A 27320-nucleotide genomic window follows, 5' to 3' on the forward strand; every position below is an offset into this window, starting at 1 on the left:
GCGTAACCTCGCCGCCTCGCTAAGCGTAGTGCGCGGGGGGACATGCCGTTTTTGTCGTTAGACTCGTTAGTGTATATATGTGTGCGCGTGATTCTCAAGGGCAATTAGCTCCTGTAGTCCCCTTAAAGTGAAATCCTAAACTGAGAAAAACTTCGTGTTATTTTTATATTTTAATTATTATCGTAGAGATTCAATATGTTACAGAATTTTTTCATTGCATAACATTTTTTAAAACCTTAGGACGTATTTTATTAAGATACTTCTGGAACATGGACACTGGAAGTACAAAAATAATAATAAAACCGGTTTATCTTTTATCTCTTCGTATAATATTTTCCTTTATATGAAACTGTCGAATGTAAGTGGTGACCTTCGGATTATTTTTTAATGCGAGTCTTAATTGAGGCAACATTTTGTTTAAGGAAAAACAAAGAACTAAAGTCGTGGTGGCTTTATACCCCTTCAAAGCTATCGAAAGCGGCGACCTTTCACTAGAGAAGGTAAGGATTTTAGTAACGGTTACACATTTAATATTATCGCCAATATGACCCCTTAAATACAAGTAAAGTGGCGACGTGTATCTTGAACGAAGATCGCGCAATAAAATCCTCACAAACATCATTGAGTTTAACATGCTTTTTTCCATAACTTAATCAAGGCAAATATCGTGAGAAATTTTGCCACGTCTCATTATACAGATTAAAAATATTAAGAGAAATTTTATAAATACAGATATGACAAAAATTTAAACATGCTCCATATCTCGAAATAATAGAGACAAGCATTTGAAAATTTAAATGAAAAAATAAACGGTTACCATCACAGTCTAAAAAGTTCTTATATTGGTTTTAACCTTTGCTTTTTCTTTCTAGGGTGCAGAGTATGAAGTAATAGATGATTCACAGGAACATTGGTGGAAAGTCAAAGATGAAAATGGGTTAGTTCGTAGTCATAACAGTTCAAAGACTTTTTAAAATTGTGTGATGTAAAATACAGCATACCTACACGTAACAGGCTTTTAAATTTTATTTTTGTTTTTCAGATCTGTTGGATACATTCCAAGTAATTACGTTAAGGAAAAGGAAACGATAGGACTACAAAAATATGAGTGAGTTTACTGTTTTTTATTTTAAAAATTACGGTATAGTTCGGAAGGGAAAATGGGTCTCCTGATGGTTATTGCCAAGACCGCCAATGGACATTGCCACCTTATGTAAACTTAGGCATTTCTTACATTGCTACTACCAACTGTGGGAACTGATGTGTTATGTCCCTAATACAGGCAGTATTTTGACTGGTACACTAACCATTCAATCCGGAACACAACAATACTAAGCTTGTAGGTAGAATATATGGGTGGTACCCAGACGGGCTTGCACAAATCTCTACCACCATGTACATATGTAGAAATTCTAAGAATATTGGACATCGTTTCTCTATCAAATCGGGTCGTTGTTACAATGAAGTAACTCGTGAATTGTCGAGTTTATATTGTGGGACGATTGTATTCTGAGGAGAATTATGATTTGTGCAATAAGCAAACGTAATACTTACGAATTATCGGATTTCATAAAGATACATACAATGTATGCTAATGTAAATAATGTTATTGTGGATTTAGAAGGCCGCAGTTCGGTTAAATTAAGGGACCTTGATCTGTTATATTATACCGGTATATTTTAAGACAGAATTAAAGTATAATTTTAATATAAGATTAATTTAAGTCTGTTTTTATGTACGGTAATATTTAGTAATATAATCAGATTTGACATTGAAATCAACACGCCAAATGAACAGACAAGGCGATCAACACTATGTTGTACTGGGAATAATATTGTTTGCTCTTTGTCAAATAAAACAATCGAATTTGATGCATTGTTACCCAAATAATGAAATAATAGTGAAGTATACAGTATTAAAGTTGATGACTTGTGATGTCGCAATAATTTTGAAATGCTTTATGAATAATCAAATTAACGAGAAAGCAATGCACAAAAAAATTTAACCGTAACTCCTCAAAACCTGTAGCGACCTTTACAGTTTGTAAGTTTGCCTGAGTGACCGACTGACTTACTTGTTTTGCAGATGGTACGTGGGTGAGATGTCTCGACAGCGGGCTGAATCATTACTCAAACAAGAGGACAAAGAGGGCTGCTTCGTCGTACGCAACTCCTCGACAAAGGGAATGTACACGCTCTCGTTATATACCAAAGTGTGAGTACGACTCTTTGGAACGACTTCGATTTGAATTTTAAATTAACGGCTTTTTTTGGGTCGCCGCAGATAAATATGGAAAAGTTTGCTGTCGTCGCTCCTATTATTTTTCGTGTATTCAGCCAGATGTTTTTAATCGACATTTTATTTTTTTTTTATAATTTTGTTGTCAAAATAACTTTGTTGATACGTTGAAATTTAAACGATGCCTTCTTGTGGAATAATGTAATGATAAAATTCAACATGTATATCGAGTAATGTTTAATATCCTATTTTTTTTTTTCAGAAATCATCCACAGACTAAACACTATCACATAAAACAAAATATTCGTGGCGAGTTCTATTTGTCGGATAAACATTGCTGTTCAAGTATTCCCGAACTCATAAACTACCACAAGCACAACAGTGGAGGACTTTGCTGCAGGCTGAAGGCGACTCCTTGCGATAGGCCCGCGCCACCTACGGCCGGACTCTCCCACGGTACGAATAATGTTATCTCGTAACAAAATTCCAAAGTTTTGGACTATGTTTAAGACAATATTGTCTACAATATCTCGATGGAGGTTAAAGATTTCAAAGTAACATAATTTAGAAAGCCATCTTACGATACTGATGATATTTGCTATGAAAAATATTGTTTCGTAAAATGTTACAGACATGATGTTGGCTTTTGCCATATCGGCTTTGAAACTTCTCTTCGCTTTTTCCTAACGTTTCGGATTTGGCTTACCGTTCTCAATTGCTATGTCCCTGTAGTTTTTATACATATAAACATCTTCAATACGTGTGTATAGTACGACACAACTTAGATGTCGCATCGGCAAAATTCGTAAAACCGATCACATCAGAATTGAGTACGCTATCCCAAATATTAATATTTATTTCTCATGCGAATATGATCTTTGCACAAACGTTATAACTTGTAATATAACATGACCTAATATATTCGTCAATTTGACGCGTCGATTTACATGCACTTGCTTTCTCTGACGCGATGATTGGATCGAATGGTTCGTATGAGCCGATCCTGGAAGGTTTAGACCTTTTGAAAATAGACGTATATGGGTTGTGGTAACGTGGAATGGCTGCGTGTCCTCAGACAAGTGGGAGATCGACCCGGGCGAGCTGGTGCTGCTGGAAGAGCTGGGCGCGGGGCAGTTCGGCGTGGTGCGGCGCGGGCGCTGGCGCGGCCGCACCGACACCGCTGTCAAGATGATGAAGGAGGGCACCATGTCCGAGGACGACTTCATCGACGAGGCCAAGGTCATGACGTGAGTGTCCCATGCCCTTATATACTCACTCTCACGACTGCGAATTCCATTGCTCTTTAGTGTTATGTTTTCTTCAATGCAAAACTTTAATCTTAAAATTGGTTATAATAATAATTTGTACCTAATACGGTATAACGACGGCTAAGGAGCCGAACGTCTCATATTAAAACCTTTGGTTTTTACAATGCCTGTACTTACATCGTACTGAACGCAGTAGACTGTGGTTTTAATATAAGTGTAGTGATGCGATTATTTTTCGGGGTACAAATTGCTGTTTTATATAATAATAGATAAGGATATTCACGTAATTTGACTATACATTAATTATAAGGTTAAATGTATCTTAGTATTATTATTTATAGTAGACACGAGTGCCGTACAATGTCAGATTTATGTGTATAATATTGTGTATAGTTTAATGTTAATTAAACTATACACAATGAGTCGAGATGGTTCAAACCCAGGCAAGCACCGCTGATTCATGTGCTTAATTTGTCTTTATAATTCATCTCGTGCTCAGCGGTGAAGGAAAACATCGTGAGGAAACCTGCATGTGACAAATTTCATAGAAATTCTGCCACATGTGTATTCCCGCATTGGAACAGCGTGGTGGAATATATTCCAAAACCTTCTCCTCAAAGGGAGAGGCCTTAAGTGGGAATTTACAGGCTGTTGTTGTTGTTAATGTTAATATTCTATATGGTATCATTGCAGTAAACTCCAACATCAGAACCTCGTCCAATTATACGGGGTGTGCTCCAAACACCGTCCTATATACATCGTGACGGAATACATGCGGCACGGTTCGTTGTTCAACTACCTGCGCCGAACCGCGCCCGACCAGCTCGGACCGGCCGTCTTACTCGACATGTGTATACAGGTATTTATATATCATTAAAAACAACTATACAAAATTATGGAAATAATGGCCGATTAATTTGCAAACAAATATTGACAATGTCTTGGGAATGTGACAAAAATCTAATTTACAATATTGACAAACGTATAACAAAAACCTTATTGTTAAATAAAATTAAAAAAAAGTAACAGCCTGTAAAGTTCCCACTTCTGGGATAAGACCTCTTCCATTGAGAAGAGGTTTTGGAACATATTCAACCACGCTGATCCAAATGTAATAACGAAAATTATTGTTTTAAAATTACAACTAAAAGAGTACAAATTAATTAAATTATGGTTATTGATGAAATTTTACATTTACCGTTTGTATCGGTGGTTTGTGTAATAATTTAATAATAATAATAAATATTTAGAATACTTGGCTGACTGCTAGTGTAAAAACAGGGACAAAATTTATATACCAAGGGGCATTATATCTTAGATCATGTGGTACACGGTATTAAAATATCCACCGATAATCAGACGACCGATGACGATATATTCTTGTAATAACAAATTACATTATATTTCAGGTTTGCAAAGGCATGGCGTATTTAGAAAGACATAATTATATTCATCGAGACTTAGCTGCAAGAAATTGCTTAGTAGGAGATGAAAATGTAGTCAAGGTACGCATGAGAATAATTTAGACCATTTTATTTAGAGAATAAAGTTTTATATCTATGGATTGTTCTTAAACTTGTGATACTTTTTATTTCTAGGTGGCAGACTTTGGCTTAGCGCGATATGTCCTAGACGATCAGTACACAAGTTCTGGCGGTACGAAATTTCCTATAAAATGGGCTCCACCCGAAGTACTCAATTACACGCGATTTTCATCTAAATCCGACGTTTGGGCGTTCGGTACGTATCTGTATATGATATTTTTTTTCTTTGAGAATTTATTAGTTAATTAGCTTGAATAAAACTTTATATATTTCATCAATTGCTTATAGAAATAAATATATCGAAATTGCCCGTATTGTAAAACTGAGATCTTAAGTCATAATTATTGCTGTAGCAAATATTGATCAAATTTGTCACGTGTAACTTATATTTAAGTAGCCTCTAAAAAGTATATATTAAATATCTATGCAATCATAATCTTTCATTAAAGTTGTCATAATGGCACTTTATAATTTTATTTAATAATTTGTATTTGTAATAATTACAGGAGTCTTAATGTGGGAAGTATTTACCTGTGGCAAAGTACCTTATGGTCGAATGAAAAATTCGGAAGTAGTGGAAATGGTCCAGAGAGGACAGGTGCTTGAAAAGCCGAAGGGATGTTTAAATGAAATTTATAATGTAAGTACAATAGTGTTTCTTCCACAAGAAGAATATTATTATTTTACTAAATATGAATGTACACAAGTACACACGCGAAAACTTATTTAATAAGCGGGGGATATAATTTTTAAAATATTGGAATAGGCAGCTTGATATATAGTTCGGTAGTTCATTGTGAATGTAAGAGGTCATTATTATCGTTCGTTATTTGGTGATTAGGTTTACACTGAATGAATGTCACATTTTTTTTATTGATTATAAAACGCCATAGAATAAGATATCTGACCGACTCATCCAGATTCGTTAACTACCCGATTTGATATTTTACTTCTCAATGCTTACTTAGATTATATAAAAAAAGATTCATTTTTGTCTCCTTGATATCAAGTCCTAACTGCAATTCAAACTTGTTCATCATCTAGTTTTGCAAAATTTCGTGTTACTTACATGTGACAATCTAAACTACAGGTAATGAAAGCGTGCTGGCGACACGCGCCCGAGGAGCGGCCGTCGTTCCGGCTGCTTAAGGAGGAGCTGGCCGGCGTGGCGCAGAGCGTGCTGGCCGATTGACTGCGCCTGCTGCTGCTGCTGCTGCGCCCCGGGCCCCCCGCGGCCCCAGGGCCCCCAACGCCCCCCGGGCCCCACACCCCGCGCCCGCCCTGCGCGCCGCCCGCCACCGCCACGCTGCCGCGCGCGCGCCGCGTGCACGCCGCCTCGCCCGTGTGAGCGAATCGCGCCACAGATAACCAACACTAACTCGTAAATCCATCGTGTAACCCGGCGTGTGATGGGTCAATACATTGGAAGCTATTGTCTTAGTTTTGGTTACCTTTCGCACGAGTCGTAGTATGCCCCCCCCCCTCATGAGACCGCGCCACAGATAACCAACACTAACTCGTAAATCCATTGTGTAACCCGCCGTGTGATGGGTCAACTCATTGGAAGCTATTGTCTTAGTTTTGGTTACCTTTCGCACGAGTCGTACTGTATTGGTCCCCCCCCCCCCCCCTGAGACTCGATTTCATAAATTATTCTTCTTTGAATATCTAATCAGGCGTATTGCCCTCGTGCTTATTATTTATTTGCAAAATGAAAATTTATCTTAAATTCATTTGGTGCAAGTCTTACTTATTTTTACAATTGAAAGCGCAAAGCACATGCGATAGTGGTATTACATGATAATTATTGTGACGTTTTAGTAATGATCGCAAATAAGAATGATGAGGATCCATAGGATTGCTATGAAAATTAAGGAATTAATTTAAACGTCTACAATTGTACATGCAAATCGAGTCCTATCCTTTGTTTTAAGTTAACGACCGCGTCTACCATCGTACCTCCGACTCTTTCATACAAATCATGCTTAAATTATCTTCTCATTTTCCTATCAATTGTATTACATAATGTGTTACATGGGTACTCGCTTATTTTTAGAATTCGAAATTGATCGCGTTTATATTTTTCCATTTTTATAATTATATATTTGTTACATTGTAAAAGTATCATTTATTTTGTCAGTTTAGCTAAAGTCAACAGAGATGCCATACATTATATCCTCGATTATAAATAACACAGTTTCTCCAACAAACCCTCCGTAATTATTTGAGGCGCTTAAAAAAAATGTGGCAACAGCAGCTTCAGGATATTTATGTAAAAGTATTCAGAAATAACGTTTTTAGATCATATATATATTGAATATCAATACAAGATGTCACAATAGCACAATATATATTTCTGTAGTGATTTTTTATTAATTAAGAGCGAAATTTACAAGTGAATCATATTTTACGTGCACACTAATGTGTCAATTTAATATAAATATTGTATTAGCTTCTTATATGTAATTCTGTGCCCTGATACTAAAAGGTCCAAAGTACATTTTCGAGCTAACAGTAAAACAGCTTTTGACATTTGCCCAAATCATTTAAAAAATAATCATTTTTTTAAACTGCATAAACTATTGCTAATACTAATAATTTTACGCATTTCGTGGCATTTAGAACCATTAACATTTTTTCATTGTTGCTATTATGATTGACATAAGTATGGGCTATTGACATTGGTCCTTTTAGTACCTGGCCACAGAATTCAATTGATAGATATTTACAAATGTGCTCGTTGATTTATGTATTGTATGATAAAATACTTACTCTATATGTAAAATAATTTAAATAGCTCATAATTGTAACATATCATTTTTTTGATGTTGCGCTCTTTTGAAATCAATAATATCGTCATCTCATAAAGGCTTCAACAAAAGTAACTTCCACAGACAATATTCGTATTATTCATATTAAATTATGTCGCTTTTGTGTTGGAATGCTAAGTTTTAACTTGAATTAGTTGGCTTATTTTTGATAAGTATTAAAGAAAAATAATAATTTTTCAATTGACATAATAAATGTATGTATATAATGCAGAAGTTTCCATATGTGTCATAAACTGTCATAAACATGAATCATAATGAAAGAAATATAAAAAACCAAGAATAAGAAATAGTTACATGTGAAAGCTAATAAGCTAATCTCATTCTATGGGACTTTGTCAATTTACGAGGCCTAATTCCAGTATGGTGATATAAAAGCAGGATTACTTCAGTTTGTATTTAATCAAATGATGTCATGGACCTGTTAAAAGGCCACCTAAAACTTGGATAAACTTTTTGTCAGTAATTAAATAAAAATTTTAGCAGATTAAATTTTTTTGTCTATAAATTGATTCTACTTAACTTAAACGCTTGTAGTATTATTAACATTGTGAAACTTCTCCATTATGTGAAAATTGGCTATTCTAAAATAAGCTATTAATTTTGTTACATGTACAGGTGGAGTTAACTGTCCAGAATGTAGTTACATATATGTATAATAAAAATCAATATTCAGAAACAAATAACAAGGCAACCAGTTTAACCGTCCACTGCCAAAATTACTATCAATGTATAAGTAAAAACGACAGCAAAATAATATTTGATAATATGCCCGTGTTTTTGTTTCGGTCTCGTAGTGTTCAGTATTCTTAATAAGTGATATTGAATATATCTAGTCGCTTTGTTATGTAACGCTCATTCAGTACATGTACCCCTAGCTATGACGTATATGTTTGTACAATTATTATTGTAACTTATCATATCATTATCTTATTCCAATATAGGTTTTGTGTAAATTTAGATTGAGCGTAAAATTGACAGTTAATACAAGCTTACTACCGTCATCAAAACAAGTCAGGACATTCAAGTATATACATAGTTATGATTAGAAATGCCACCATTGTCAGACTTGATTATTTTTTATTTATCTTTATTTGAACTAGAAATGTATCTCAATTCTGCCTCGTCTATTAATAATAACGTTTGTCAGTTATGTATGCAATTGAATGAAGATATCTTCAAATTTATTTTATTGGGTTAAATGAAACTGTTAGAAGCTGTACAAATACATAAATAATAATGTACAAATATTATAAACAACGAACAGTAGTTTTGTAACATTAAAACATAACATGTGACTAAGTTAGAGTAAAGGGAATGAAGACTAGGTTTCAATAGAAAATAAAAGTGTGTTTAGTACGCTCTAGAAAATGAAAACTTAGCTGGACATTATTTTTTTTTTTTTCAAAACATTTCACAAATTGACAAATATATTATTTAGTTGACATTATTTTAAGGTTGTCTGGTATAAATGCAGTTGACGAATTTATATAAAATGAAAAATAAAAGACATTCCCGTAGCTTTGTAAAATATTCATTTGTGATTAAAACCTAGTCATATTTTAGCAAATGAAAATAAATACAAATTTGGTTTTACATAGGTCGGTTGCATTAGGCACGTTAGGGAAACATTATTGTTTGTGATTTAAAAATATAATTCAAACTGTTTAAGGGCGGTCCCTCACCGGGAGCATTCGGCTGTATTGTAATAGTTATTATTCGAGCATCTCATAAGTGATTGTAAAGAACTTAGCGTTTAATTGCGTAACCTGTAACAATTTAAACTCAATCCGAAACTTAGATTGTTACTTTACAGGCGAATACTCGTCAGTCAGTGAGGCGATACTGTAACGTATCATCACTTTCTAATAAATTTCAATAAAACATAAAGATTAGAAATTATGAATTAACATTGTCATTATCAAGCATATCATTGTATAGCACAGCGGTATTTAGTTGTGTGGCTTTATAATCACAATAGAGATTCAAAAGTAGAACGAGTAGTGTATCTCTTATAGATGCTTGTGAATCTCTAGCTAAATATATAATTCAAAGTGGATAAGTAAATACCGTCCCGATGAGGCAATGACGAAAGATGTTTGTGATAGAATGATTATTGTAAATTATTGTGTTGGTACGCGATTTACTCCACAATGAAATATCTCTTATCCGACTTTGTCGGAATTGTGATCCATCACACAGTAGCGACGCAAATGTGCCAATTATTTGTATAGGTACTTTGTATTGACTTTATGTAGATATAATTTTAAGTATTTGCGACTGAATAATGTTATTTTAATTTTCGATGGAAATGTTTTCATATTGCGATGTCTCATGTTGTAAAAATATAATTCTTCATTATCATATATTTATTTAATAATGTTAATGATTAATTTCCTCATATATTACGTAATTTAATGATTTTAGTTATGCTTTGTAATTATTAGATATAATTATGCAATTATAATATGTATTTATTATGCTGCATATTAAATTGCAATGAAATCGAATTAATCAGTCATTATCAACAAAAACATACAAAATAGCAATGCAACAAGAATATTTAGTTTTAAAAATAATGTTTGCTTTGGAATTGTACAGCAATTAATTTGTATACATAACTGTTTTGTAAGTAAATATATTATAGAAAATACTACAGCGTTATTTTATTACCACTGAACTCTGATTAGAAAAATGTAAATGAATTTTACATTAGTGAAAGTCACACCAACTTGCAATATTAATTTATTTCTTATTTATGTGTATCTTAATACATACAGATAGTTAATAATTGTTATAAAGGTAAGTTACATCGAAAATGAACATAAACACTAATAAAACATATTATAAATTGCTAGTCATTTGAATATTATGTTTTTTATAAAAGTACTTTTCATATTTTAGATAAAGACTACTTTGACGTATTTTACAACAGTTAGTCATTATTTTAACTTCGGAGGGTTTATTGCTGTTTGAAGAATAAAAGATAAGTTTTGACTAGTTAAAGTAAGCATATCTGTAAGGGGCAACGTTTATAATTACTAAACTAAGCTACATCACTTTTCCTATTTTTGTTTATTCGATAACAATAAATATTTTTAAGGTATAATTTTATTATATACTTTTAAAACATTATGTTCCTTATAAATCGGGTATATTTAAAAATATAGATTAGACATTTTTTTGTCCCAAAAAGTTTTAAAATAAAACTTCCTGTTTAAATATTTTTCAACGATTACAAGAAAAAGGTTAAACTAATTTATATGAACCAAAATGAACAAGCTAAGATAAGCGTTATGTCGGTTTGTAAATGCAAATATTAAAAGCACTAATTAATATAAATGTGTTTTGTTTGAAATACAAACAGTGGACCGACAGTTGTTTCAATTGCCAATAATGCAAGCATTATAGTGGTCCTGATAATAAGATTATAAAATAAAACAGAATAAGGTCAGCACTAATATCCCCTGCAGGCTGCAACGTGCATACTTGCGGCAATGACCTTCGGCGAGCGAGCACTCGGGGATGCCAGCACACAAAAAATATTATTATACGCTAGAAGTATGTTTAGATACAATACAATATGATATTACGTCACATCAAACATTTATAATAGTAGAAAAAAACCATATTCTATTAAAGACTAGCGCTTCATACAGGTGCAATTTATTTGGTACGGGCATATTCTATGCACTCAGGAATAATGTAGTTTTCCAACAGGTATTTTTTTTTAATATTTGATAGATAAACTATGGAACTATCTTTAGTTTACCCATTACAAACAAGCTTGTAAACTTTTACCCATATATATTTTTTTCTTACATTAGTGAAGACGTTATCTTTAATAAATTATGTTTTTTTTTAACTCTAAATAGTTTATATAATTAAGTTAAAAACAGATAAGGCTATTGCTAAAATACAATATGAGTAACATAAACAAATAGTAGCGTCGGCAAAATTCGTAAAACCGATCACATCCGAATTAAGTACGCTATCCCAAATTAATAATTATCAATATTTATTTCTTAAGTAAATATGATGTTTACACAAACGTAATGACTTGTAATATCATATATTCGTCAATTTGACACGTCGATTTACATGCACTTGCGTTTTTCGGGTTGAACTGTCGCAAGAATCCATAGCGACGAATAGCGTCGAATGGCTCGATAGGGAGCTACTATTTCTATTTGTTGTATAAATCGCCAATAATCGGTTTTATTGAATTTTCCGATGCCACATCTATGTTGTGTCGTACTATATACTTAATCAGGTTTCATTTCGAAAAAGAACATTTGGTTAAAATAAAAACGACCAATGGTCTGTAAATTTTACACTTTTTGTAATAACAATCATCACTCAAATATACCATCGTATCAAATTGTATCAACATACATGATAAGAGACAAGTCCTTATGTCTATTGTATGTATCAAACTAGATAGTAATAGTATTCAATTACATAACACGGGTTACCCTGTATTTCTTAGGAGTACAATCATACATATTTTTAATAATAAGTGTTTAATTGTATTTTAGCATACATTATGATATTAGGTAAGATAACTAAAAACAAAGTATTATTAAAGCTTTTTGAACACCAATTCTAGTGTGTATTTTTTGGTGTCATTTGATCGAAATCTACGATTATTAATTTCTTGATTAAACATTATAATTATTTGCTATGTTATATGATATCATGTCCTATTTATCAACTAACAGAATAAGGAAATTTTCTGATTCTCAATATTTTCTGTCTAAACTATGATTGAATTTATATTCAATAGAGACTGACATTATTGATAACATATCTCTTGCAAAAGATAAATGTTATTGTATCATAAATTCAAGATAAATGTAAAGTTATAGAAACATTTTTTGCTTAACTCTTACTAAATTTTTTATATTATTTTACTTATGATTTTCCTTTGCATCATACAAATGAATCTTTTTAAAAATATAAACATAAATTATATGTAAGTAGTTAATGATTGATTCTGATAAATATTTATGTTATTTAAAATTATTATTAATAATATCTAATATTTTTAATTAATAAATTACTTCTAAATAATAAAGGCAAGGTTAGTTTAAAATGGCTAGAACTACATGACTAAATTGTAACATGGAATTTCATAATAATTATTTACCTTAAAAAATATGGTTAAATTAATTAAATACCTGAACTTGGAGAAATAAAGCATGAATATTCAAATTCATGATTATTATTAAGTTCAATTCAATTATTATAATGAATTTTATTCAATTGTCCCAAGGGGAAAAAAAGTAAACAGAATTTTGTTCAGTAATAACTACAATTATAAGCAAAATACAATTGAATATTACTATTGTTTTCTTTTGATGACTATGAAGGTTGTGAATGAAAATCAATAAAATATTATTAGAATTATTAATTATTATAATTCACTTATACTAATCTCAATGTTTGATTCAATTTGACTGACAGGCTATTAATATTGTTTTTATTTTTCAATATATTAATTAAAATGGGGCAATCTACTTAAATGCTATGACTATTACATAAAATAGTTTGGTGTTACATATTTTTTGTTTTTCCTTAAAATATTATTGGCTTCATTACCACACTAAATATGTGTTTAACAACTGTCCAGTTTTTGTATATATTGTGAATCATGCAAATGTTATTTTATTATTTTTCCATATTTTCTTATTGTTACGGAATTAAAATAGAATTTTAAAAATAGAAAACTATAGCAATCCTAGCTATTTTCTATAAATTAGACTATTAGATGGGATTAAGCTTACATTTAAGGTACTTTAGTGATGTTTATGACTAACTACATAACCTTCATTACATATCGGTGGGTAGAATATCCGGTATCAGATATTGACAAAGATCCATTTCTGAATTGACAAATGTCACTTTTCCTGCTGTGTTTTCATCAAGCCTACAAATAAATGAGAATATAAATCTTGAGTATTTGAACATGTGAATTTTTAAATGCACTGAAAAGATTTTCCATATTGGTTACAATTAATATCATTGATAATATTGTCAATAAGTATTATGGGACCAATGTTAGAACCCCATAATCTAATCAAATTAGAATTATATGATAATTGTAGTAAAGTAAAAAGTAACAGCCTGTAAATTTCCCTCTGCTGGGCTAATGGCCTCCTCTCCCATTAAGGAGAGTGTTTGGAACATATGTTCCAATGCAGGTTGGTGGAATGCACATGTGGAATAATTTCAATGAAATTTGACACAGGCAGGTTTCCTCACGATGTTTTCCTTCACCGCTGAGCACGAGATGAATTATATATAGTGGTGCATGCCTGGGTTTGAACCCGAATCGGTTAAGATGCATGTGTTCTAACCATTGGGCCATCTTGGCTCTTAATGATAATTGTGTAAATCAAGATTTATACTTACCATCCCTTTATAACTGCCCAGCATCCAGAGAAAAATGTTGGTGCATTTATTATAAGACAAACGCCAAGTCGCTCAGGATAGTGTCTGCTCAGGAGCCAGATCAAATTTTTAAGGACTTGGTAATCCATACAAGACAATGTAAAATTGCTCAAGTCAAATACTATGCATAAGTTGTCTACAACCTCTTCAAAACATTTTTTGCTTGCATCCTCCTGTTACATATGTACAATTATATAATATATACCAGAGTTTATTATAGATTTTATCAATTTTTTTTTTATAAAAGCTTACTTACCAAGCAGTATACAATAAATTTTGTAAGGTCATCAATATTTCTATCATTCGAACTATGATTTTTGGCCGGAATGTATACAATTGGTCTGCCAATAATATCTCTATGACGGAGCACTCTAGCCTTATTTGAATACTTCTCAATGATTTCTTTGTTCTCATGCAGATTAGCCACACCATATTCAACTCTCCATTTATTGGTTTTTAATATTGCCTTGAATTATTATTCATAATTAGAATTATTTGTATTAATAAAACATTTTAATTTGCCCTGTAATCTTAGCGTAACACTTATCCTAATGTTATACAAATATAAAACAATTGTTTTAGTTAGATAATTTGTTAACTTCTTCAAATTATATTGAATGAATGGAATGTGGCAAAAATTAGCAGTATAACTATGATAGTATACTTTTAATAAGTAGTATTTATTAAGTGTAAAAAATATTGTGATATTTCTTTACCTGGAAAGCATTATCAACCGTTTTAAAAGCTCTTAAATATCTTTTAAGCGAATACTCATTGTGGTATTGCGCTGGATCCGCATCGGCAATTAATTTCATCCTTTCCTTTAATTGCCTGAAATCCTCCTCATTGATAGGTGCTAAATCTTCTGTCATGGTCAAAATATTTATAAGGTCACTCTGTGGTATTCCTAATTTATGTTAATGATAAAGGGGAAACAAAATTACTGAAAACTAAAAGACAAGTGCACTATAAGTAATAGCTTTATTTAATTAAATGAGATTTGACAATCCCACACCTCACAAGTCACAACTTCATTCACGTCAAGAACATTGACATATTTGAAATTGACAGTTGAAAATGACTAATAGACGACGACATACACATACATACTTCTACAGAATGTTTGAGTTGGCGATGAACATAAAAAAACAGGAAATTAATAAATAATAAAATATTTCTAAAACTTTCATTTCTATTATGTTTTATTTTTGGGTACACATATGATTATGTATAAATATATTATAAAAGAATAGCTTTTATGAAAAATACATAAATACAATATAATGTAATATAAAATATCTGAAAATCATATCTCAAACCGATAACTATGAATCCATCGACCAGAAAAAAACATAACTTTATTTCATGTATTTAGGAGATTCCTTTATCCATACAATAGGCGAGAACAAACAAAAAAACAAAAAAAAAACCGCGCGAAATTGAATTAAGTCGCCATTAATTTTTCTTTTTGGGCGCGGACTGCAAGATCATTATTGGTGCGTCTTGTAATTTGTTAAAAGGGTTATTAGTGTTATATTTGGATTTGTAAGCTCAACTGTGTAAGTATTTACTTCATTTATGTACGATTTATTTCGTTAGTTAGAACCTTTTTGGTTGATAACGTGGACAGTGTTTCCCAACTACGCGTAACAGAGGAACGTGCTCTCTGTACGCAGCTTAAGGGGTTGTCCATTAATCACGTGATCTTTTTTTAGCATTTTTTAACCACCCTCCCCCATTGGTGATACGTAGTGAGGTTTAAGACCACCCCCCCTCCCTCTTCTCAACATCACGTGTATTTTTAGTACCTACAACGAATCTTAAAATTTTCTGAATATTATCTTTATTTAAATACAGGTATAAACTATAATCTTATTTTATTCTGAAATTAAGGACCATAATAAAAATGTCTACACCAGGTTGCAAGTTTTTTTTTATTGCCATATTATGGCATTGTTAAACATTGCATTGTTAAACAATAATAATAAACGAAGAGTGTAATCTTAGGAAAAACGTGCCGCTTAATATTTGTTTAAAAATCGCGTGTTAGACGAAAAAATAAATACACTAGATATCTTACTACACCCCCCCCCTCCCCCTTGTGTTATTTTCGTGATTTTTATCAAACCCCTCCCCCCCCTTTTAAAGCCTCACATGATTAATGGACAACCCCTAAGGAGAATCCTACATACACAGCGCAGAACTTACTGACATGTGTGATACGTGGTGCCAAATTGTATTTCCTGTTGGAGATTATTCGCGAACACTCTTATCTTGTTTTGTCATTCCTGACAGCGGCAGATGCTATAAAATTTAACAAGGACAAACCGCTAACATATTATATTTCAATAGATAGTAAAGAGAAATGTATGCCTCATGTAATGTACAGTGGGGGTAAGAAAAGATTCGTCACCTTAAGATCTATTTTCGTGAGCTCAGTATAAGCGATAATCTGCTTTACCGATTGAGAATGGCATATTGCGCCGCAATGGCATAAGTCGCATCTAAAAGAGGGTAAAAGAGAAAGAACCTCATAGCCCTTCTCTTCAGACATTGAAGAAAATAGTATATCTGAAATTTTTCAAACACTTGAACGCCAAAAATATGATACACTTGTATTCAGTAGTCATTATTCACTTTGGTCTTTATGTGCCCTGACATCTTTCCACTGACGCTTTGGTGAAAAATTTGAAAAATAAAAATCGAAATGAATGCATTTTTTTGTTAATTTTAAAAACGACAAAGCGTATGCGATTTATAATAGATGATTAATAATGGTCTTCCCATTGTTCGTATCTATGTTATTAAATTAAGTTTAGTGTTATCGATGTACATTAAAAATGTAAATTGATAAATTCAGTTATCGGAAACGTATTTGAGAAGAAAATATACCTAAAATAAAAAAAAAAAAATTTTTTTTTTTGTAGAATAGTTTTATAGGAAGTGAAGTTTTTTATGTGAATAAAATAAAGATGTACCTAGGTTACCAATCAATGTTTCAAGTATTATGAGAGGTTCCTTTATAGGTTGAAATGTTAATAGTTCGAAGTATTCTCAGTTCCCCAGACTAAGAAACTATAATTATAGTATTTATATACTTACGTATTGTGTTTTTTTAAATGTTATTATTTCGGCGACTTATTCTGCTCTTCCATTGAATCAAATTTAATTCATAACGTAATTACACTATATAAGCACCCGATTCAGATTAATTAAACTAGATTTTATAGAGTTTGTCTATATTTATTAAAAAATATTAGTTTCCTAAAGTCGACAAATATTTGGGGAGTTGGCATTTGAGAGTATTTGATAGACTGTGCAAATACCTAGGTACTGTAATATGACTCTTGTTCAGCCTTTGGCCTTTGGGTCAAATGACTTGTTAATTGTACTACAGAAGATCGGACATCAATTGAACGTAAAAATGCTTTCAATTCTCTCTTATAAAGTACCGTATCGTTTTCTCTGGAAAAGTGTTAATAAATAAATAACTTAAAACATAGTAGAAATAAAAATATTCTATCACTTTTCTAGCAGCAAACCAAGCAAGTTCAAACAGTTGTTGATTTATCGGAAAATCAGTGTTTAAACTCCAGTAATCAAATTTCATTTTCAGAATTTCATCAGAGGGATACCTTATATCTTACTCACGATTAAGATCTAAGTTTTAGACTACACATATTTACTATAAACAAAACAATGTGCCTTTAACAATTGTAATTTAGTTTACTTAATATTCAAGTTAAACTATCAAAATAAAGTTGAATAAAAGTAATGTAGCTTAGTTTATATATTTATATTTAACTTTATTTTTATACACTGTCGCTCATTTACACTTTTGTACCTTCTTAATTAAATACAAAAAAGATGCATTTTATTTACAAAGATACAGGCGGTATGTAATCCAGCTATCAGTTTCACGTACAATGAATCTAATTGCTATAAGTTTGTTTGATTTCTGCTCCAATTCATAATAAAATGACATGAAAGCTGTTGGAAGGAAGAAAAGTATACTTTAAATATAAATAATAATTAATTGATAGAAATATCTAATTTCGATTTTCTTAAAAGAATACTATGCACTGGATTATATTTTCGGTATCATGTCATTTCCGTTTCTGTTTAAGAAAGGAGACCATTAGATGCGTCGAAGTTTGGAATGTGACCAACACGACTTCTAAAGTCAGCGATCGTGCAGCAGAAACTGTAGCCGATGTCCACGCGATCAGGCTGCCAGTTGATCCAGTTGAAAGCAGCGTTATTGCGACATCTGTCCGTACAGAATTGTAACCCTCTAGCCTCAGCAAGAGAATAGTAAGGGTTATTGATACTAACGAAGGCGGTACCACGGCGTCTCGATGCGTCGTAGACGACCTGTAATATGAAGATTGTATTTAGTACGAACTATAATTAAACTAGTATAGTGTGAGTCCATAATAATAAATTCAAGTATGATTGAAATTATAATACTTGCCTTATAGAAGTATTGAGGTACTGGTACTCGATTATTGGGCTCCAAGAAAATGTTTACAAAACGACCATTGGCGTCCCGAAGTTGTGTCACACCGAACGTACCAGTGTAGATTACAGTATTGTACCCAGCTGCACCAATTCGTGAACGAAGGTTCTAGGAATTTCCAATATAAAATGATTAGTTTAAAGTTAATATTCAATAACAATCAACCTTAATTATAGTTTATTAAATTATCATTAACAAAATATAATATCGAACTCTTGTTGCCTTTGCTTTGCCATAACTTATTGAGTATCTACACTTTATTTTACTTTACTATTGACGTGATTACCAAATATGGAAATCCTACGGATCCATATATTGTATAATAATGGTAATTAAGCTTTCCCATTTAAAAAATTAAAATGATATGTATCTCTAAGTTTGAATCAAAATAATTAGAATACCTGCTCCAGATTGTTCCAGTTACCAGCATTGAATGGTTGCCATTGTGGTGCAGCGTTAATAAAGAAGAAAGTAGATCGTTGTGCAGACGCAAATACATGATCACTTTTAGCAGTGAGGTGACCACGGGCTAAGAACTGAGTGTTAGTGATGTATCGGTCAACCATATTGGTTCCTACCAATCTCCCAATGATATTTCTTTGGTTATTTTGCGTGTAGATGTTATTTATATCTACCCCAGGGAAGAATGTGCCGGCTTAAATAAAAAAATAACAGTTATTATGATTCATAGAATGACTATAAACATTTTTGTACAGTGCTTATACATTTCTAACTTACCAAGCCAGCTTGGTCTATCAACACCGGTTTGGTGAACAGCATGAGTGGGGTTTTGGTTATACCAAACGTACAAAACTTCCATTCGGTTTTGATCATAGCAGGACCAATATACAGTGTAAAAGACATTGTTAACAATGAATCCAGCCCTGCAAGAAGTTTATATAAAATAAAAAAAAAATACTCAAATTAGTGATAGGATACAAATGTTTACAAGCAGTGGTAACTAATTAAAATCAGGTGGCACATTTGCCCGTCATTCTATTGAAAAAAAAATTAAAAAAATTATCTCGTTAAAAAATAAATACGAATACCTAATTACTATGTTGTTATTGAAACATCTTTCGTTCGTCTGATGGGCTTCATAGAAAGGATGGCTTGAGCACGTCAGTTGTCCGAAGGCCCGATTCCCATTTAACCATCCCGCGCCGGATACGAGATTATTGCTAACGCATCTGGCAGTCTGATTAAAAAGAAAGTTATTATATCATAATTATCATCACTTTAATCACATAACTCATGCTTAGAAAAAAAATTCTTACAGCGGTTTGAACATTCGAAATAATGTTGGGATGACGAATAAGCCGGTTCGGTCCTGGACACGATACGATGATTTCTTCATTAGCATTGAGACGGATTTGACCACTGTTTCCATTTGGTGTCAGAAAATTATTGCTTGATCTATGGATATAGACTGGTTGGGGCTGTCCGAGATCTCCATTGACTCGAAAAGTGCATCCTATAAACAAAACAGGATTTTTTTTTTAAAACACCGTGAGAATTTTAATGTTTTTAATATTAAAGTAAACTATCTTCACAACAGTCTCTAATATCTATTATATTTGCAAATAAAGCTAAAATGTTAATAATGCAACATTTAAATATATAAATAATACTACTTACCACTGCGTGTAGCCGTTGAAGATATATTCGCCCACTGGCGTTGTTCAATCTCAAGCCATTTATCGAGATAGTCCTCAAACTCTTCTTCGCCTAATTTGTGAGCTAAAAGCGCAGGATTTGGTAGCCTGCCTGGAATGGCGCTCACGGCTAAGGTGACTGATGCGATCGCAAGGATCAGGCGAAACATCGTTGTATAGTTGTCCGTTGCGACGACCAAATACAAGGGCCCGTCGGCAACTTATGTGGAACAGTGTCACTGACACACCTTTTCATATGATATTTATACGATATCCATATCTTTTTTTAGCAAATAGAAAAAAAAATCTCGAGATTTGAGACGATAAAGAGATTATTTTAATTATAACATCACGGTAGTTAATTATGATAAAGCTTTGAGCATTTGTTTTGGAAACTACTTAGTTGAATTGAATTTCGTGTTTTCAACGGTAAATTAATATGAGAGCTAATATGTATTTAAATAATCGAGGTTTCCGTGGAAAGTTGAAAATTTCACCGCAAACATCACGCTGCTTCCTTTAGAGTGCAACTATACATATAAGAGTTTGTTTATAGCCTAAATATAGACACGCTTATAGAACACGATAACGTAAATTTTGTATTAAAATATATTTGTGTATCAAAAAGAACGGCATTTTAAATGGGGTCTTGAATAAAGTTAAAAATGGAAAGTTCTCCTTGAAATATAATAGAAAGTTTTTTTTTTAAATCTTTATTTTAAGAGCTTAGTCATTACATTCTGACTATGCCGCTCTGTAATTAATACAATGTTTACATAATGAGTACATATACCTATTACAATTCTATTACCTAAAAATACATTGTGAAAGAATGTAGTTGAGGTTTGATTTGAGAAACGTTTTAAGTTTTCTTTAATAGAAAGTCCATCTTTGTCTTATTGGCTGTGCATTGATAATTTAAATTTATATATCTTTGGAATTTTTAAAATATTCCTTTTTAATAAAATGCGTTTCATCAGTCTCTAATAAAATATCTGCGAATATGATAAAGTGACTTAGTACTTTTTATATAAGTTAATATAGAAATTCGTGTAAACGGGTGTTGAGTGGAGCACTACGTGATTAGTCATCAATAATCACATAGTAGTAGTCCGTCGTTGTTTCCTGAAATTGTTCAAAAACTTGTCGTTAAGCTGAAATAAGTCTGCATCTTTTTTTTCTAATTCGGGTTGTATTGAAATTGTACCAGCCATTTTTACAACGGTATACAAAATTTTCGGAACACAATAAGTACATATGTATTTAATTTTTTTTAGTATCTTAAGGTATTAATCAAACAATCATGAGCAAGTAATCAATGAACATACAGCAATATTGATAAAGCTATTGATTTTTATCTTATTTTATATTATTAGAAATATATCGATTTTTTTTTAAATTAAACATAATAAATTAAATGTACTCGGTTAGAAAACCGCGGTTGAAGGAAACAATCTTGAGAAAACCTACGGGTGTTGAACTGATTGCCTATCACATGTTTATCCACCAATCCGCAATAGAGCTTCCAACCTTATCCTAAATTGGAGAGCAGGGTGGCAGTGGAGCATTGTAAATACTATTGTGACTACATCTTTCTTTGAATTGTTATAGAATTAAATCGTAATTATGAAGGGATCAGCATGGTCTACAAACAAATAAGAGCCTGTTTTTGAAATAACACAAACAAACGATGAATTGTAGACGCAACGCAAGTTTTTTTTTTTCAAAGTCTAATAATAATAATATTAGAAATCAGAAAAGTATAACTTATAATTACATTATAAATAATTAAATATATTATCTATATAGCAATTAAGAAAAGATTATTTCTTATATCAAATCTTCAAATGTAAATTCCAATTATACTGTTATATCTGAATGATATCTCAATCGATTACACATGACAAATAAATATTGACGTGCTAATCCGTTATCAAAGTTTCTTGCTAATTAGTTTATATATATTTATAAATTATCTATACATATTATAAAATTGGAGTGTCTATTTGTAATGTTAACCAAATCATGCACTGTAATATTTAATATAGACCGATTTTATCAGAACTCATTGGCAGATAACTGATATAATAAGGAGTAACTTAGACTACTTCGTCGCGAGTCACACTGCAATCTCCAAATACTGTTCTGTAAATGGTGCCACTACAAATACGGCTTAATATAACAAAAGCTGCCTAATATAGAATTAATAGGTTAAAATAAAATTAGCGAATTGAATTGTTTTGTTAAATTCAAACGCACACGAAGTCGCTGGCACTGCTAGTACCTACATACATATATCGAACTTATTTATTTACATTTTTTATGTAAAAATATAGGCAAAGTACGAAGAGGCGGACGAAGTGATAAACTTACTTTCAAGACACTTCTATTAAGATTCTACGGGAAGGCGAAATGCATTTTTTATGGCATAGGTAGATGGGGGGACACATGGGAAAAATATAACTGTTATTTCCCCTTTCATAATGTTTCTTTTCTATCAATGGAATATTAAAAGTCTTATGAATCAATAATACAGTCCTACAAAGGTTATATTTTAAATTTTATAAATGTTAATTGTGAAACAAGCGACGAAACAAGCTCACAGTAGCCCATCGTGAAGATATAGAGCTATCGATTGTGATGTAGTGCCGTGATAACTGTCTATCGTGTAAAAACCCCGAAGGTCAATGAAATATTTTACTTTATTATTTTTTAAGTATACGTGTTAATATAGGAGAATAAATTAAATAAATATCAATAATAAACTTTTAACATATTTGGACTTTGATTTTCATTTTTTTTAATTCAAAGACAGTAGAAGTAAAAAGTTAGATATTTCTTTTGTTTTGTTTTTTTTTTTTTTGTCTGTTTATTGTGACGCTTATAAACATATTCTGATTTATATCAGAATATGTTATACATCAGAAAAGAAAGATGTTTAGAAACTTCAAAATTATTTATTTATCAGTCTCTCTGGATCACCCGTTCTGCTTTGTGCACAGACGCGCAACTGATGTGTGGAACTGATCTCATGTTCTTTCTTGTCAAAGGAGTTAAGAAAGTGTTTTGGAAAATGGTAGGCCGCCATGGTTTTTCTTAATAGTAAAATAAAATAGGCTTTTCAAAGCATAATAGTGCAAAAACTTTTTCATTCTTTCTTCAATAATTCTTCATTAGTAAAGGATTCATTCCTTTTTAGCCCCGTAGATGGAAATTGTGAAACAGCATTATTGACATCATACCAAGTCATATGTACGGTTCAAATTTTAAATAATAAAAAAGTGATCTTGTGTAAAAAAATATTTTATTTAATAATACTTTTATTACACACTGATGGACTGAAAAAGAAGTATGCACCTACAACCATTTTTATTTTAAGCAAAATTAAAATTTCGAAACCACTAATAAAAAAAATATCATAACTTTTTCTATCGTAATAAGTATTTTTTTAATAAACCAAATTAAAAAATTTGTTATATTTTGCGTTTTTTTTAATTTAATTAGCTTTTCCGGTATACAAACATATGGATTATGGATATACTACCAAACTATAGATTTCAATTTAAATTTGTATAAAAAGTTAAACCAAAGTAGGTTAAAATGTTTTTTTCAATAGCGTGTTGAACATTGATGCGTATGAAACGTGAAACACATAATATAAATACAATATAAATAATTAGATATTTCACTTCCTTATATTACTTCTTAACTTCTCTCTCCCCTACCTATTTAACCCCATTGGGGCTGAATTCTAAAACTCTTTGATATAGTAGACAATTCTTGAGGTAAGATTAATGATGAACTGTCTTCAGCTAGAATTAATAATAAATATATAATTTTGTTTTGTAGTTATAATTAATTATTATATGGTATATGATTTAATTAACAAATGTTTCAGTGAAACCATTAAAAATTTAGATTTTCTTTTATCAAAATTTCCACTGCTTAAATCAAAATCATTCTAATATTCGATTCATAATGTGCGTCTTGTCAAACATTCGTGGTACAGGATACCTCTACGACAGCTCAAATATAATCCAAATTCCTTATTACATTGGATTCACTCGTTACTAGTTTTAAATGACTAACAAACTGTAACTGCCTGTAAATTACATTAGGCTTTAGTATTGCACGCACTGAAATCTTTTTGTTAAAACTAAACTAAATACATTAATTACATACATTTTTCTTTTACCGCAGACCAATAAATAATTAAAGCGTACCAAGACAGCCTGCGAACAAAGCCAAATGAACTGTCGCTTTACTTCGCCAGGACAATCTTAATTAGAAACAGGCCATAAAATAAATTATGAACAAAGTAGGTGAGCATTAACGAGTAGGTTATATTAATTGTATTATTGTTTATCATTGTTTATTGCACGAGATCGAAAAAAATAATCTATTAATTTGTTATTTCAGAATGTAGGAATGTTTAATTAAATATTTTTCATATTTTTGATAAAGTATCGCCCTAAAAAATTTTAACAAACGAAACATTTTATCGAGATGGTGTATTGTGTTATGTTTGAGTGAGGTGTACATAATTTAAAAAAGTATGTTCAATAATCAATTTTATAATAAAAATAAAACTAACGTACACATTAAGTAAACATAAAATGGTTTTCATGCAGTAAAAACACATTTAAAAATTAACTTTAAAATAATATGTTTTAAAACACTCTGTTATAAAAATTCAACAAAGTAATTCAATTTAACAAAGTGATATTGGCCGAATCGCTAAAAATGTTTAGCTTTTTGTACAAAGAAAAACGAGTGTCTATTCAAAGATTCTGTTTTCTATTTATTTAAATATAGCTAGAGCCTATGTCTACGAAACATAGAGTTACTATCGTATTTTTAATAATAGTACTGATTAGGTTTAGCGAGATTTTGTAGCATAAGTAATACGGAGCTTAATACAAATTATATGTAAGCTAATTTTTGCTTTTCATGTTGACTATCAAAATCTGAATAATACTAGTTTATTACTTAAATAGACTCTTGCAAGCTTTTTTGCCTCTTCAGAATGTTGATTTTACCGAGAAAATGAGACCAGAAACTCAGTAATTACTCTATTAAATATTTACTAAAGCTAGATTAATTATATAATAGAATGACCCAGTCGCAATTTCCCTTTGTATTTATATTTTATTAAATGTGTGAAAATTGTGTAGTAAAAGAAATATAATTGTATTATATAATTATATCAAATGTGTATTACTGAGGTGTTTAAAATGTTGTTTTGACTTCCATACATCACAGTAACAGAATATTTATTAATTATTGAAAAAACTAAAAAAATATAAAGACTTTATAGTCTTCAAATATCCGTAATGCACTGTAGAGACCTGGCAACAACATCAGAACTGTATGCATAGGTCGTTACCTGATGCTGAGGCTTTGTGCAAGCCTGTCTGTGTAATTACAATCCACTCAACAGATATTCTTCCAATAAGCAGCAATACTAGTTATTGTCGTGCTTCAGTTTTTGAATTGAGTTAGGCAGTGTAATTATAGGCTATATTTACTAACTACAATTACATAATGTAGCTGTTTCCACAAACATTACCAGGTGATAACAGATACTGCGAACCCTGACATACGAAAGCACAATTATTTCAGAGATTTAATGTCTAATATATTTAATTGTTTTAAGCTTTGTGCTAAATTTCGCAAATAAATTTTACAAATTTTCTTCAAAGAACTAAAATGTGTGAGGGAGAAGCCGCGGTAATCAGCTCGTTTCTTAAGTGTATATTATAATTTATGACCTTTAATATAAGCAAAACTTGTTGCATAAAGTTCTCCGTGAGCAGTTTTATTAGTTATTAACAAAATTGTGAGGCATTATTTATGATGAAAGTGTGTTCAACGAATCTTGACATTATTTAGTTTCATGCTATAGGTATTATAACACGAGTAGGTATGTATATGTTTAAAATTTTCTGCAAGTTATCTTTTACAAAAGTATTGTAATAAGCTGTTTTGAAGCAAATTAAGTTTTGCGAAATTTAATTTTTACTTTTTATTGAAGTTCTTCATAACTTTATTTCGTTTTGCATCTCATTTATAAATCATTTAAAGTTTCACGTCAAACGTTTTATACGGTATATTTTCTTTAGAGAATTATGTTTCAATTTAATTCTTTTCATTGAAATGATTTTTTGGTGGACAACCAATTTAAAGATTAAAGTTAATATGTAATTAAATTGTTCAGTATATTCTTTTTTTTTAATCGATTTTCTATAATTAATTTAAAAAATATACACGTAAAATGTACATTCATCTTATATAAATTATACTTCAAATTTTCATTTAATATTAATGTTCGAATTTTGACTACTGGGAGAGCTCTGGTAATTTTAATTTGAAATTTCGGTTTGAACTTTGCCACCATTTATATATTATAATGTGTTTCATTTTGCATGCGTAGTTTAATGTATGTAGATGTACAATTACGTATCATTTAAATACTCTTTATTTGACAAAAAAAATATTCTAAAATGTAGCATATATTCATCATATTTTATTACGACTTCCTCTGTGTAAATTTTTCTTGTCAAGAGTTAAACACCTCAATAGGCTATTTGATAATGCGAAAAATGAATGGGTTTGAAAATGGTTATTTACTATCGAAACTTGAAAATAATACTTAATTTATTCAAAAATCAATAAATAAAAAGGCATATTTTATTTTTTATTTATTTTATGGTATTGGTTGGCGGGCGAGCATATGGGCCACCTGATGGTAAGTGGTCACCATCGCCCATAGACAATGACGCTGGAAGAGATATTAACTATTCCTTACATCGTCA

The 27320-nt window shown here is 31.2% G+C and overlaps 3 protein-coding genes and 1 long non-coding RNA gene across 7 annotated transcripts in view; 1 reads left to right on the forward strand and 3 right to left on the reverse strand.

Moving 5' to 3' along the window:
- Nucleotides 1-6292, forward strand: part of LOC124544022 (tyrosine-protein kinase Btk29A) — a 23992-nt gene extending 17700 nt beyond the window's left edge. For all 4 annotated transcript variants that reach the window (XM_047122394.1, XM_047122395.1, XM_047122396.1 and 1 more), the window contains 11 exons: nt 423-500; nt 873-937; nt 1043-1108; nt 2086-2214; nt 2501-2694; nt 3314-3485; nt 4200-4365; nt 4916-5011; nt 5105-5246; nt 5557-5690; nt 6141-6292. In XM_047122394.1, coding sequence (XP_046978350.1) covers nt 423-500; nt 873-937; nt 1043-1108; nt 2086-2214; nt 2501-2694; nt 3314-3485; nt 4200-4365; nt 4916-5011; nt 5105-5246; nt 5557-5690; nt 6141-6242 — 1344 coding nt within the window. In that variant the 3' untranslated portion in view covers nt 6243-6292. The remainder of the gene's footprint in view (nt 1-422; nt 501-872; nt 938-1042; nt 1109-2085; nt 2215-2500; nt 2695-3313; nt 3486-4199; nt 4366-4915; nt 5012-5104; nt 5247-5556; nt 5691-6140) is intronic.
- On the reverse strand, nt 3178-12870 carry LOC124544023. The gene is made up of 3 exons (XR_006967512.1): nt 11980-12870; nt 6940-6941; nt 3178-3190 (listed from the first exon to the last, which is right to left on the reverse strand). It is a non-coding gene; the product is annotated as an uncharacterized LOC124544023 (long non-coding RNA).
- Nucleotides 12871-13566: 696 nt separating this feature from the next.
- Nucleotides 13567-15386, reverse strand: LOC124544128 (CRAL-TRIO domain-containing protein C3H8.02). Its single transcript, XM_047122578.1, has 4 exons — nt 15048-15386; nt 14588-14797; nt 14293-14504; nt 13567-13807 (listed from the first exon to the last, which is right to left on the reverse strand). Exons 1-4 carry the CDS (start codon nt 15201-15203, stop codon nt 13711-13713), a joined length of 675 nt encoding a protein of 224 aa, XP_046978534.1. The 5' UTR covers nt 15204-15386; the 3' UTR covers nt 13567-13710.
- Nucleotides 15387-18112: 2726 nt separating this feature from the next.
- On the reverse strand, nt 18113-20735 carry LOC124544445. Its single transcript, XM_047123004.1, has 7 exons — nt 20489-20735; nt 20128-20324; nt 19900-20048; nt 19589-19734; nt 19252-19505; nt 18806-18958; nt 18113-18705 (listed from the first exon to the last, which is right to left on the reverse strand). Exons 1-7 carry the CDS (start codon nt 20673-20675, stop codon nt 18454-18456), a joined length of 1338 nt encoding a protein of 445 aa, XP_046978960.1. The 5' UTR covers nt 20676-20735; the 3' UTR covers nt 18113-18453.
- Nucleotides 20736-27320: the final 6585 nt, after the last annotated feature.

Source organism: Vanessa cardui, chromosome 4 (assembly GCF_905220365.1).
Source record: "Vanessa cardui chromosome 4, ilVanCard2.1, whole genome shotgun sequence".
NCBI lineage: Eukaryota > Metazoa > Arthropoda > Insecta > Lepidoptera > Nymphalidae > Vanessa > Vanessa cardui.

Bases quoted from the DNA above. Each gene is read 5' to 3' on its own strand.
- LOC124544128 (XM_047122578.1), bottom strand. From the start codon at position 15,203: ATGACAGAAGATTTAGCACCTATCAATGAGGAGGATTTCAGGCAATTA. The intron at 14,505-14,587 runs GTAAGTAAGCTT...CATATGTAACAG, and splicing joins AATTTATTGTATACTGCTTG to GAGGATGCAAGCAAAAAATG. The intron at 13,808-14,292 runs GTAAGTATAAAT...ATTTATTTGTAG, and splicing joins TGGGCAGTTATAAAGGGATG to GCTTGATGAAAACACAGCAG.
- LOC124544445 (XM_047123004.1), bottom strand. From the start codon at position 20,675: ATGTTTCGCCTGATCCTTGCGATCGCATCAGTCACCTTAGCCGTGAGC. The intron at 20,325-20,488 runs GTAAGTAGTATT...TTTTGTTTATAG, and splicing joins TTCAACGGCTACACGCAGTG to GATGCACTTTTCGAGTCAAT. The intron at 18,706-18,805 runs GCAAGTATTATA...TTCATATTACAG, and splicing joins TACCTCAATACTTCTATAAG to GTCGTCTACGACGCATCGAG.